General features: G+C 52.6%; 1 protein-coding gene across 2 annotated transcripts in view; it reads left to right on the top strand.

The window, feature by feature from the left end:
- The first annotated feature begins 278 nt into the window (after positions 1-278).
- Positions 279-13,805, top strand: part of FAM53B (family with sequence similarity 53 member B) — a 37,921-nt gene continuing 24,394 nt past the window's right edge. Inside the window, exons 1-3 of one of the 2 annotated variants that reach the window (XM_048946393.1) lie at positions 279-468; positions 7,655-7,807; positions 12,228-12,432. In XM_048946393.1, the coding sequence (XP_048802350.1) occupies positions 12,364-12,432 (69 nt within the window). In that variant the 5' untranslated portion in view covers positions 279-468; positions 7,655-7,807; positions 12,228-12,363. The remainder of the gene's footprint in view (positions 469-7,654; positions 7,808-12,227; positions 12,433-13,805) is intronic. The other variant, XM_048946394.1, reaches the window with a different exon arrangement.

The following is a 13,805-nucleotide window of genomic DNA, read 5'->3' as shown; positions in this document are numbered from 1 at the left end:
TGAGCGGGCTCTTCCGCCGGGTGCCGGCAGGAGGCGCTCTCGGCCGCCCGATGGAGCCGCCGGCCCCGTGCGCGCGTCCCGAGCGCCCCGCGCAGTGCCCGTGCCCGCGGGGTTCGGGGTGGCGGCGGGGCGGCGCTCCTTTCCGGGCGCTCCGCGGGCGACGGCGGGGAAGCGGAGCCCGGGCGCGGGGGTCGGCGGTGCCGTCCCGGGGGCGGCTGCGGGGCAGCGCCGGGGGGCGGCGGGCGCGGAGCTCCGCAGGTGCGGGCCGGGCCCTGCCTCCGCGCCGGCCCCGCTCAGGAAGTGACAAGCGCATTTCCTCCCTCCTCCTCCTCCTCCTCTTCTCCTCCTCCTCCGCCCTCCCCGCCCGCAGCACGGCGGCGGCGGCGGCAGGAGGGAGGGAGGGAGCGCGGCTCGGAGCGGTGCCCACAGCCGGCCCCGGCCGGGCCGCGCCGCCGCTCCGCCACCACGGTAAGAGCCGGGACCGCGCCGGGCGGGGCTGAGCCGCGCTGTCAGCCCGGGGGGGAGCCGCGACGCCGTCCCGGGGGCGGCGGACAAAGGGCGGCGGTGGCGGCGGGGAGCGGCCCCGGGGCGGGGGGTGTGCGGGAGCTCAGCCCGTGGGGGGGGCGGCGGCTCGTTCTCGCAAGTTTCGCGTCCCCCGAGCCAGCAGCGTTCGCCACCGCCGCGGCTCCCGGACACGTGCTGCGCTCCGTGCGGCCCGGGGCGATGCTCGGCGCGGTGTCAGCGCGGGGGGTGCCGCCCCCCGGTCCCGCCGCCGGGCTGAATGCGGGGTGCCGGGCCTCGGGGTGGGAGCCGTGCGTGCACCGCTGGCGCTTGGCAGCGCGGCCAGCCCCGAGGAAATGCGCCGAGTCCAAACTGAGCGTAATTGGTTATGAAACAGACGGACCGAGCTGCGGTTCGTAACCGCCAGCAGATGAGCCCGCTTTCCTTATCCATTCCCGAAGCGCCTTTGGACAGGTTGAAACTACCTGCGGGCTGCCCGGGTAACCTTGAGCCGGGAGCGTCCCAACATCCCGACCCCCGGCACCGCCGGCAGCGACGCGCTGAGCCCCGGCACCGTTCCGCCGCACCGAACCCCGTCTGAGTCGGGCTGGGGAAGTCACGTCCAGGCTGCGTTCCCTCCGCAGTGGATGCAGAGCGGGGAGGGTCGGGTCGGAGCAACGAGCTGCAGCGGGGGCTCAGCCTGCCCCGTCCGAAGCGTTGCTTTGCACGTAAACCCGGGGCGAATCCATGAAGAGCATCTGTGGGTGAGATCGGGGCTGTACGCGGCACTCGTGCAGACTGTGGCGCGGATCCAGCCCTGACTGAGGCTGATTTTCAAGTGTGGATACGTGGGCAAGTAACTGTGTGTGTGTGTAAATGTGCAGATAGGTAATCGTAGTGATGGGATTCATGTTCCTCCTCGTTATTCTTTCTAGTAATATTGGGTTTGGCTTTTTTTTTTTCTTGCTCGTTGATGTGATTTCTTCTTTCCTTGCAAAATCTCAGCTGAAGGAGAGGACATCCCAGGCTGAGAAGTGCAGGGTTGGTGTGTTCCTTCTCCCCACCCCCCCCCAAATTGCAGGGCTGGCAGGAGCTGGAGGCGCTCCTAATGAGTGCTAATTGGCAGCAGAGCAGGGATGCTTGAAGCCTTGGGAAAGCCCGGCCCACCAGAGGAGGGGGTTTTCCACCACGATGGTCTAGGAGCTCCTTTGGTGGGGTCTAACAGCCCATGGAACCCTCCTCAGCACCCAGCTATGCAAGCAGGAGGGAAGCCCTGCCCAATCTCCCCACATTCCGGTGAATTTCAGCTTAGGCAGTAAGTGATGATTGCAAACTGTGCTTATTAGCAGGGGTACGAAGTGACCTGTGCATTACAAGTACTGCAGGTGGAGAGATGCTATCAGGTGTTGCAAGGTGACACCTAATCCCCTCCTCTGGTGCCATTTTTCACCCTTTTCTCCATCCCCCGATGCTCTCCGTGTTCCCAAACCCATGGTGCTCTGCTGCTGGTGATGGGGTGCAGCCCTGTGCCTGCACTGCCTTATTGGGGTTTGTGCTGCTTGACCCCAGAGCTCTGGCTCTGTGCTCTGTCTGTGTGCTGTGTTTATGAGAAGGGACTTTGCTTTTCCAAGGTCACTCTCCAAGCCTGCAGTCTGCTGGTGCCCAGCCGTTTGCTCAGCCAGCAGTGCAGAACGTGGCTCTGGGGCAGTGACCAGAGATCCCCAGGCTGTTTTGTTTCTCCACATCTGATGGGTTGGCTGCCTTTGGAGAGACCCACTTCCTCAACCAGGGCTTGTTCTGCTGGTGCAGGCTCTGATAACACAGGCTGGGAACATGTAAACCTTCCCTTTTCAACCTGTATTGAAAACTGAAGAGTGGTGGCATGTATTAATTGAATTGGAATTGCTCTTCACTTTGGGGAGCTGATCCATGACTTGTGGAGCTTCTGATATTTGATAGGCTGGATTCACGTGGTGCCATATAGAATCGTTAAGGTTGGAAAAGCCTTCAGAGATCCCCAAGCCAACCCATGCCACCATGCCCACTGCCCACATCACTCAGTGCCACGTGCCCACAGTTCTGGAGCACCTCCACGAATGGATATGCAAAATGAGTAAGATTTGGTGTGTTGGGAGTTTTGATTGAAACTTGGTGAAGGAAGGCACTGAATGGCACTGAACTTCTATGAGAGCCCCCAGACTTGTGCAGGTCCCTGGGCAGCAGGTGTGCTGGTACCTGTGCTTGTTTGATTCCATAACTGAATGTTAGTTTAAGAAATGGATGAGTGAGTGCAAAAAATGTGTTCTGGGAGAGGGTTTGGGTTGAGGTTTCCACACCTCCAACTCCATGAAATGCTAAAAGGAATAACCTCATGGGAGACTTGATTGTGGGTTTTGATTTTGGAGGATTAAATGTAGCAGCATCAGTGCCATTGCTCCTCTGTAGCCTGTGAGGCATTCCCTGGGCTGCATCATTCCCTGGGCTGCATCATTCCCTGGGCTCATGGGATTTTGTGTTTAGCAGCCAAAGCTCAGGGCTTGGCCGTGCAGTAGGAGTGGGACCAGAGGGTTTGGCTCTGTGGCTGTTGCTCCTGCATCCCTCCAGCTCCCAGGATGTGTAACATGTGCAAACTGACAAGCTGTGCTCTGGCAGCTGGAAAACCTGCTGTGAGCCAGCTCCAGAATGGAGGCAAAAGTCCTAAGTGGGAAGGTGACGTTAGAGGTGGATGTGATGGGGTTGGTGTTTGTCTGCTAACCTTCGTGTCGCTGCAAACAGCCTCGTGGTGTGCTGGGGAACAGTTGTACACGCCATGAGATCACTTCAGGAATGTGTTCCTGATCCTATTATGGCGTGCTTTTCATGTCCCAGCCATTACAAATGAATATCATGTAATATTTTTGAAAGGACGAGATTTAATTCTATTAAATAGATGCTGAAAGCTATTATCATATATGGAATATCCATTACAATTATGAAGATACAGAAAGCATTACAAGTATCCACATTTGGCTTTTTTAGCTTCTGTGCTAGTTCAGAGAAAAGATTATCTCTTTATTGGCCCATCAGTTGTGTTATGATTGAAGTTCAGTGCTGCTGCTGGTGCTTCTCAGGGTGAAAGCATCGTGGTTAATGAAGATTTGCAGCTCCCAATGGCTTCATTTGGGCTCCGAGGCACCCAAGCTTCCACTTCCACGTGGGTTGTGCTGTTGGTAGAAAGCTGCCTTTCTCCTGCAGGTCTTACATGAATCGTTGGCTTTGGCAAGAGGTTGGGAAGGGCCGCTTTGTTCCTCCCCACTGTTCCTCCCCACTGTTGGTATGAGTCAAACACTGCAAGCATTGCTGGAAGTCCCCGGCTCTTTGTGGGGCTGCTGACGCCATGGGAGCTGTGGTGTGGCCCCATGGAGGCTGGAGGTGTAAATTATTTGGAGCCAGTGTTTAAGAAAGCTCTATATTTAGTGCCTGCTGCTTAACATCAGCCTGGCTTGCTGCTGGCAACAGGCGCAGCCATCGCTCTGCTCTCTCCTGCATACAGCACTAAAATATCCATTGATTGTCCCTTTTCTGCATCATTACTGATGTCCCTCCTGCTGTGAGGGAGACATTTTATTATTCCCATTGTCTAAACCTCCTGTCTCTTGTTTTCTACCTCTCTGCTAACCACTGATTTGTTTCTTTGTGCGCTTCTGCTCCCGTGTCTGTTTCTCCAACTGCCGATGCCAGAAGGAGCATCTTCCCAAAAAAAGGAGAGCAGAGGAAGGGGTGAGGAAGAGGGGTTACCACGGAAAGTTTGAAAGGGTGAAAAAACATCACCCAAAAGACAGAACTTAGTGTTGAATTGCAGTCCCATGCGTTTGAAGGTGGTGTTGTGATGCTGGGGACTGTGCCACGGTTTCCATCTTCCATGTTAGTCCCTTTGCTCAGGAGTGTAGCAGTGTACATTTCTCCATGAGATGCTCCATTTGTACCAGGCTACCATTGCCTGGCCCAGTGCCTTCCCACCAGCCAGGGAGCCAATATGGGATGCTGTCGGTCCCCAGCATGGCATTTGGGGAGGGGGCCGTGCGATCCCTGCAGCCTCCGGTCCTTGGGGCACAGGGGCATTGCCTTTACCTCTGATTTATGCCTGCAGGATGGGAGGAAAGGGGATGTATGGAGAGTGTCCAGCTGCTGGAGACTCTGGGAGGAAAAATGAATGTATATTTTTTTCCCTTAGCTGCACATTCACACTGTCGTCAATGACTTGGCACCTGGTGGGAAGGGAGTTGCACCCGTCCCATTGGCTGGCGTTGGTGCCAGCTCAAACACCGCCAGTCGTGGCTTTCGTTTCCATTTGCTGCTGGGCCATTTTTCCTATTTGCTCAGAGACAGGCAGAGGGATTGGGGTCTCAGTAGTGCCAGCAGTAGTGGGGAGCATCCCACCCCACGCCCCCAGGCTCACAGCATCCCGCCCCATCCAGCAGGACTGTGCAGAGCCGGAGCTGCGCCAGGTTTGGGCTATACGTGTTGCTGACACCTTATGGGAACTGAACGTGTGTTGGAGTAACAGATGGGTATTATTCCAGCTTTGTGAATGTCTCCCTGAGATATTAAAAACACCAGCTCTCATGAATGGCTCCCTGGAAGTGCTGTCGGGAGCATTCAGGTGCTGCTTGGCTTTGATGAAACGAGTAAATGCCACGAGCGGGTGTTTGCTTTGCCTCCTTCCTCCTACAGAAAGGCTCCCTTTGAGGGATGGCAAAGCATCCAGCCCCCATTCCCTATCAGAAAACATCACCGTCCTGCCTTTACATTGGTGCTTCTGGGGCTCTATGATGAGCACTCAACGTCCCACACCAGTGCTGATGCTCTGTGCCCATGGGGATGGCTAACCCCAGGGGAGCCCAGTCCTGCCCACAGAGTTTGTGGGTGCCCCATCCCTTTTGAGGCCAGGTTGGATTGGACCCTGGGCAACCTGATCTAATACCTGATTTAGTGGTTGGCAGCTGTGCCCACAGTGAGGGGTTGAAGCTGGACGATCTTTGAGATCCCTTCCAACCCAAGCCATCCTATGATTCTCCCTTCTGGACACAGCATTCAGAGGCTGCCATGGGATGTGCTCCCCAGATCGGCTCCTTGGCAGCCCGCGCACGTAGGAGCCGTCTTCTGCTAACAGATTGTGGTGTATTTAATGAACCCGAGGAAAAACAAGGAATCCGAAGGCTGCGGGGCGATGCAAGTTTGCTGTTCAGTCTGCCAAATTCATGCTAATTCAGACAACTCACAGATGTTTGGCTCCCTGTGTGTTAAGGAGATTTATGTAAGATGCAGGGCTGGGAAATTCATTCCCAGCGTGCCGGAGAGCCGAGCTGGCAGCGGCTGCACACGGGCAAAGGTTTCCTGTCCATTTCCTTTGTCCATTCCTTGCCACCAACTTTTCACTGCAACACGTCCATTGGTTGCTGGGAGGATGGGTAAAGGTTCATATTCCAGAGCCAGCGAGCTCTGTGAAGGTTTTTTCCCAGCTGAGGAATGATTCCCCTGAGATAGGGATGATGATCCAGTGGGGACCACAGTGAGGTGTGACCACAGCAGTGGCATTGCTGGCCCTGCGGTTCTTTCTGCTTTATGGGTTGGCCACAGGTGATGCACACTGTAGGCATAGACTGCCAGCTGAAAGCATTCCAAACCCCGAGAATATTGTCTGCCTAATTGAATTTTTTGGAATATCCTGAGCGATGGTTTTTCTGCTGGAGGCTCTGCAGTCTTGCAGCTTTTACTGGTAAGAATGGAGCGGGAGGAGAAGATCTCACAAAGTCTGGTTGTTCTCCCTCCATCATTGCGTGTACATCCAGTATCCCTGCTTTAAATCTTCGGTCACCCTGGTTATTCAGGGAGCACCAGCCTCAATCAGATCTCCAGCTCAGCCTTGGAAAAGGGAGAAATCTGCCTTGCTAACGGTACCCAAGTCTGACAATGATGCTGGAGTTCCAAGATTCCCTGCAAGACGCCCAAGCTGTCGCTAGCACTTGGCCATACTGTGGTTCTCTGGTTGCCACCAATGCATTGCTGTTGATGTTGAAACCTGTGGGCTCTGGAGCAAGCAAGGCAGGGCTGGCTGAGAGCCTTGGAGGTTTGTCACCCTGGAGCTTTGTCATCTGGCTGTAAGTAGGTGGACGTCGTTCTGCAGAGGTAGGTACTGAGATGGGTTTAAAATGGCCTGAAATCATTGAAAGTGGGTCTGTAAAAATGGCATGGTGAGGCCCTGCTTACCATCTCCGACCCAGAGGTTTCAGGTCGGATATGGGAAAACGGTGTGAGAAAGAAACATGAAGTGGTTTATTTGTTTCTATTTACTAAAGCAGAGTTCTCCAAGCAGTAATTAAAAGTAAACCTGGGCTCTGCTGCCTTGTTCAGCACCCCTGGTTGTTAAGGTTAACAGCTGAGGCAATTCTCAGTTCAGCAATTCCTCGACTTTTGGGAGCGTGGCCAACACTCACAGTATCTCACAGACCATTGCAAATTCTTGTCATAAATCTCACAATTGGAAAAATACAGACATCGAAAGGTGAGCTGGTTCTTCAGACTGGCAGGCTGGGCTGTGGTGCTGCTTCAACTGCTCTTCTCCAGAGACCATCGTTGCTCCAGCTTCCTGGGCACGCCTGGAAATATGCTCAGATTAAGAAGCAGACTCCTGATAAGCAATTAGGCAAGAGAACATGCCATTTTTACAGTCCTTTTTTCTGATGAAAATCATCTTAGAATACAGTCAAAAAACCATAGGATGGCTTGGGTTGGAAGGGCCCTCAGATATCATCCCATTTCAAACTCTGCCTTGGGCAGGGTTGCCAGCCCCTAAATCAGACACAGCTCAGGCTGCTCAGAGTCCCATCCAGCCTGGCCTGGGGCACCTCCAGAGTTGGAGCATCCTTTTAAGAGGGTATGTCTGAATGGCCCGTGGCACCATGCAGAATTATTGGTGGTATTTCCTCCCAAGGTGGCTGGGACCTGGAGATGGCTCCTCTTGCCATTACTTGCATGAGATCCATGCAGCAGACTGGACTGTGCGCAGTCACTGTGTGCATCCAGTTACCCCTCTGTGCCAGCAGTCCCCTGTTTTGCACTTCGTGTTTGCTCTTTGCAATGACTAATTTTGCTCTCTTCTCTTCCTTTTCAGTTGCCAGGGAGGAAAAGGCAAAGTCACAGCCAGCGCTGCTTTCTTCAAGCTGAGATGTTGAGACAAAGCACCTCTGACCCTGTCCTGTCCTTTCTCTCCATCCCTTTCCGCCGTTTGTTTGTGAGGGAGTCCTTCCCCTGCCACTCCTATTCCGTAAGAGCAAGGGGGCAATAAAACCAATGTTCCTTTACTGAATTAGATGGTGTGCCATTTTCCTTGATCGCTGATTTTTTGGGGTGGGCACTTGCATTTTGGGCTCTCCCTGACGGATGCGTGGCTTTGGGCTGGAGACACCAGGACTTGGTGTCACCTTATGGCAGGATCCTTCGTGGAGCACTTGGAGGCAAGGGTTGGATGGAAGGAGGCTTTTTTAATATGCTGAGCAATGTGTTTGTGGTTTTGGTCAGCACCTTGGTACGTGTGGAGCTCCTGGTTGGGAGGATTCACCATAGGCCATGCTGATGGACCAAGCTGTGCATGGCCATGGCCAGGAGTTGGACTGGGTGGTCATTATGGGTCACCTCCAGCTTGGGATATCCTCCAGTCCTCAGATTTACCGTGGTGGCTCACGGTCAGGCTTTGTGTTCCTAATGTGGCTCCTCAAGATGGGCACTGCCATATTGAGCCTCCTGGTTGTGACTTTTCTTTCTTTTTGAGGGGTTGCATTGCAGACAGGGGTATTTATTCACGATTTTTGGAAGTTTTAATCTTGTAAATAAAGTCAGTGTTGACTAATGGTATGGAGCAGTGAGCACTGTGCAGCCTGGCTGCGAGAGTCCAGTGAGGAAGTGAGCCCTTGCCTGGCTTTGTACAAATATTAACCTGTAGGGACCTCTTCCAAACTTGTAACACAATAAATCAACAGGTTGAAAATGCAACTCTTGGTATTATTTATAGTGTGGTGAGGCAGATGTGGAGCCCTGACATACCTGAACGAAGTGGTGTTCTGTGGACGGGCAGCTCCAGCACACACAGACTGGTTGTTCCTTGGATACCATCCGACGACAGGGCAGCTTTTTTGTATGCTGTTGAGTGCTTTAAGTTTGCTTTTTAAAAACATTGGTTGTCCCATCGAAACTTTTGGGAAGATTTTTGGTTGTCCCCTCTCCTCTCAGTCATTTGCAGATGTTGGGTGAGCTGTGTTGTGCTGGGCCCAAGTTTTGCTGGGGCTTTGCATGAAGAAATCAGGATCTGGATACCAGGAGGAGAGTGTGCATGGGGATCCTTAGTTTCCCCTTGAACTTGTAATAGGACAAGGGGAAATGATTTCAAACTAAGGGAGGGAAGGTTCAGATTAGCTATAAGGAAGAAGGATTTTATGATAAGGGAAGTGAAGCACTGCTCAGGCTGCCCAGAGAGGTGGCGGTGCCCATCCCTGCAGGCACACAGGGTCAAAGGAGAGACTCTGAGCACCTGATGGAGCTGTGGGTGTCCCTGTGCACTGCAGGGGATGGGACCAGATGGACTTTAAATGTTCTTTCCAACTCAAATGGTTCTGTGGTTGTGGCCATAGCACTGGTGTTGGCATTACTTTTTCAGTCCGTGGATAACAGTTCAATCCTCTGACTGTAGTGTGTTATAATTTGGGCTGAGAAGAGTCTTGCCCTCTTCTTTCTGACACTGAGGGTGTGGTAATGATAGGAGGCTTTGAGGGTGAGAAACAGAGATTCATGCTTTGAACAACTCTAAAAACAGAAAGGAAACAAATTACTGTTGTGACTGTAGTCACAATAGTAGAACAGTAATACAGTGAAATGGTAAAAATGTAGGGGTTTCATTCCTTCCAGCTGGTAGCAAATGTAAGGCCAAAATAGTAATAGCAGCTCTCCGTTCACAGAGCAAGTGGGGACATGGCTGGGGGGGTTTGGGTGTGCAATGCAGTGCCCAGAGAAAAGTGTATGTGGGCAATGGAGGAATGACGTGTGCAGCAAGAACTGTTTGATGGTAATTTGATGGTAGCAATAGCAATTTAACCTTACTTTGCAGAATAAGCCATAGGAAATTCTCGGTCTGCTTTAACATCTCTTCTGTGGCTGAGCTGCTAGTTGGAATCAGTGACGCCTGTAGAAGCATGTATGTGTGCTCATTGGGCAGAGGTCTTTAGGTGGGGTGGTTGGAGATGCTCTTGCTGCAGTCCTGGCTGCAGAAGGAGATTCCAAGGCAACCCGTAAACCCAAGGGGTTCTTGAAAGATTGAGTTTTCAGTCTTTTGGGGGGTTAAAAAGCTCCTGGATTATCTCACAGCATGGCTGTGGCCCAAGTCTAAACTTAACCTTGACTGAAGGATGAAGATAGTTCCTTTATCTGATTGCAAATGAGGAAATACATTCCTTAAAATAATTAATGGTCCCTGAAGAGCATCTTTTTATTAGCATCTGTATGCGTGGAAAGCTCCGGTCCATAAATACCCAGCAGTTTCCTGCTCATGGCATGGCTTTCATAGGAAGACCAGTGTGAATGGGTGCTGCCCTACAGCACCAGCGGGGCGTCGTGGGGCAGGGCATTGCAGTGGGAAGTTTTGGCTGCGGCACAGTGATGTGGTCGTCCCCAGGGGGATGCAGTGGGCAGGGCACTGTCACCCAAATGGGGCAGAGAGCTGCTGCCCGGGCTCAACTCCGTGCCTGGCTGCGCGTAGTGCTCTGCTGCAGCAGTATTAATCATTACCTTAGGGAAAGATAATTATTGGTGGAGAAATTGTAGCCTGTTAATGAGAAAACGTGCTTAACTGCTTCCCGGCTTCTGGGACTGCTTGTTTGATCTGGATTTCCACTGGTGAGTGGCTGCTCACCAGCAGCGGCCTCAGTGCCCTCCGAAGCACCACAGATGTGGTGTGGGTGAGCATCCCTGCCCCATGTCCCAAGCAGGGAGCAGTGATGGAGGTGGCTAGAAATGGTGCAGAGTTGGTACGGTGTGACCCAGAGGGCTCGTGGCAGGGGGAGAGGGCTTGCTGCTCCCTGCTCTGGGCCCCACGTAGGGCTCATGTAGCAGATGGTGTTTCCTTGAGCAATATCAGCTCTGTTTTGGCAGATGTAGGCTTGGATGTCCTCAAGGGCAGCCCTGCCCCGTCCGTGGCTCAGCCACGGTCACTGATAGAGCTGAAATTGCAGGAAGAACATTCCTGATGTCTATTCCTGGTGGCATTCCCCAGTGAAGCCAAGGAAGAGAAGCATGCAGGACTTGGGGTGCTGCGTGGTGCCACGTGCGTGTCACTGGGGCACCACAAAGGCTTTGGAGATGCCACTGTGTATCACTGGAGGTTTTGGCAGTGCTCGTGCCATGGGGTGATCGTTGGGCTGCCTGGGGGTTTGCGGTAAAGCTGTAGTAAACTGTACATCATAAGGCATCCAATGGCCCAGAAGAAGCTGGAGTCTGTACCACGTGCCTTTTGGAGCAGTAAATCTTTGAAAAATGTATTGATTCCCGATCCTGGCTTTGCACTCTGGCTGAACTTTGTCCTCACAAGACACAGTAGGTGATTTCTCTACCAGCCAGCTGGCCTCTAAATGAGCTACTCATAACTCCATCCCGACCTCTAATCCAAATAAACATGAAAAAGATTATTTGCAAGCTGGAAAGAGAATCCTTATCAGTTTGTAATGAGGTTTAATACTTAGCAGCGTGTTCTCAAATATTGTCCTTAAGTACTGCAATTTGGTTTTGACTGCGTGTTACAAGATAAGTGTTTCATGCTCTTCGGATCATGCAAATGATGTTTTTGTTTGTTTGGTTAACAGCAAGGCAACAAAATAGTGAAACAGGATTAGAGGGGCGGTTTGGGAAAAACACTGATTTCTATAATCAGATTTGAATTGCAATCTGTCTGCTTTTGCGTGGGGGTGGGTGCATGGGAGGGAATGCCAGGAGGTGAAGTAGGGTTGGGTGAGTGCTTGCAGCCTCCTCATGCAGCACTAACGCAGCATTTACTGCCTCAAACCCCCAAGGAAATAAGTAGGGATCAAGAGGCATGGAGGGAGGCTTTGGGTTAGTGGGCAGGGAGCCCTCTCCTTGCTTGCAGGAAGCTCTTTGCCTCGTTTCTTGTCCAAAGGGCTCCTTGTGGTTCTTCCAGGAACCAGGGAGTTACCAGGATGGCATGGGGCAGGAATCAGGGAATTATTGGACTGACATGGGGCATCCAGAGGGTTTCATGGGGGTAATAATGCTGCAATGGCTTTGTCTGCAGGAAATCTGTTCCTGGTTGATCTGCAGGCAAGGGGGTTGCCTCTGGGGCTGTGCTTCCAAGCCTCAGGATCTCCATACTGAGATGGGCTGATGGGTTCCCTTTTTCACAAAGCAGAATTAGGAGGGCTGTGCGTTTATCTGCCTGCAACACTCCTGTTCCTCCAGCACGCCTCGTGCGCACTGTGTGCTCCCACCAGCTCCTGCAAGTGCTGCTGCACGAAATGCCTCTGAGCTAATCGGGTGCCCAGGAACGCCAGCAATGCTTAAGAGCCTAAAATAAATACTCCTTGCCTAGCTCCTAGGGCAACCCTTTCACCGTGCTGCCCGTTGCACTCCAGCCAGGGATTGCTCCTCAAACCTCACCTGACTCCTCATCCTCTTCCTTGTGCCTGCAGGGAGCCGCCGGCCGCAGCCCCCGCTGCTCTCAGCCCTTCTGGGGGAAAATGCACTGAGATGGGAGCTTGGCCAGAGCATGGCTGACAGCAACCTTTGCCTGGACTCCGATGGACTCCAACGCAGGACTGCATTACCATGGTGATGATCTTAACCAAAACTCGGGAAAACAAAGGTGCTGACTCTGTAACATGCAGGACTGAGCTGGTAAGCATCGCGGCGGTGCTCTTCACAACTCTGCTGCTGTTGCCATCGCTTTGCTGTCGTTTTAGGATGCTTTTTCACACTGCAGGGTTGGATCTTGAGGTGGTTTTCTCTCTAGTGCTGCACTGGTTTCTGCTGGGCTCGTTAATATCCAAAATGCGGGCAATGAGTAAATGATTGGAGTGCTGTGGCTGTTGCATATGTGCATTTCGGTGAGCACACAATAGAATAAACTGTGAATAACATGGGTTAGAAGTTGCTTTGCCCGGAGTGAACAGATGCTCATGATTATTAGGAGGATGAGCAAGTGGGGAGCAGGATTAAGTGGGAGATGGAGAGGACTGTTACCTAACAGTCCTGCTGGCAGCACAGAGGGATGCAAACCCAAACGCACCCAATGAGCAGGTAACAGAAAAATTAGGGCAACAAATGATGCTGAAAGAGGCAGAATTATGGTGGGGTGGAGGGTGACACAGAGCTGTCTGGTAACACCCGGGGGGGATGTTGGGGTTTTCACCCCTGTCCTGCAGGATGAATGGTCACAGTCTGGAAAGGAAGGAGGCAGAAAACTGTGCTGCGCAGGGAGACACAGATAAGGATGCTCAGGAAGCATCTGGCAGGATCAGCCATACATGGGCATTTGGAGCATAAAAGTGATGGTAATGCCCAAGTTCTCTGAGGATGGAGCACTCTGTGAGCTGGTTTCCTGGGCTGGTAGTGCAGGCTGCTGAGCACCCCAGGGTGTGGGTGGAGGGGTTCAGCTGCAGGAAGGAGAAGAGCAGGAGCTCTCATGTTGTGCGGGATGGGCTGCATAGCCACACCACCAAACTTTGCCCTCCCTTGTTTGCTGAGTGCCTGCCATGGTGCTAGTGCTGTGTCAACAGGGAGTAACTGTTCTGGTTATACAGTTTGCATTGCCAGGTTGTCCAGGCAGTTAAATTGAGGCAGATGTTCAGAAGAAGTCTGATCCAGCAAAGAGAGCAGCAGTTTTTATGTTGGCAGAGAGGGCAGAGAGTAAAACTCAAAGGCAATAAACGTCTGAGCAGCAGGCACCATCACCTGCTGGAGGGTGGTGGGCTTGCTGGCTGGTTTGTATGCCAACATGGTTAGGTTGAGCATTGTAAAATAGCAGTTGCACTCAAGATGGGATGTGTGTTATTTGGAGATGTTCCTCTTCCTTCCTCGTTTGCAGGCATTCACTTTGGTCTCTGAACAAAGCCTGCTTTGTGGTAGGAATAGTGATGGGATGGTTAGACTGGATGATCTTTTTGATCCTTTCCAACCTTGTGATTCTATGATTCTATGCTGCTCTGGGGGCTGGCATGCAGATGTGTGCTGCTGTTCCTAGGGTTGTCCCATGTCTGTGTTTGTTCCAC

This window comes from Lagopus muta, chromosome 5, assembly GCF_023343835.1.
Source record: "Lagopus muta isolate bLagMut1 chromosome 5, bLagMut1 primary, whole genome shotgun sequence".
In the NCBI taxonomy this organism is placed as follows: Eukaryota; Metazoa; Chordata; class Aves; order Galliformes; family Phasianidae; genus Lagopus; species Lagopus muta.
Note: the sequence above shows the minus strand (reverse complement) of the source record. Positions and strands in the feature narration are given on the sequence as shown.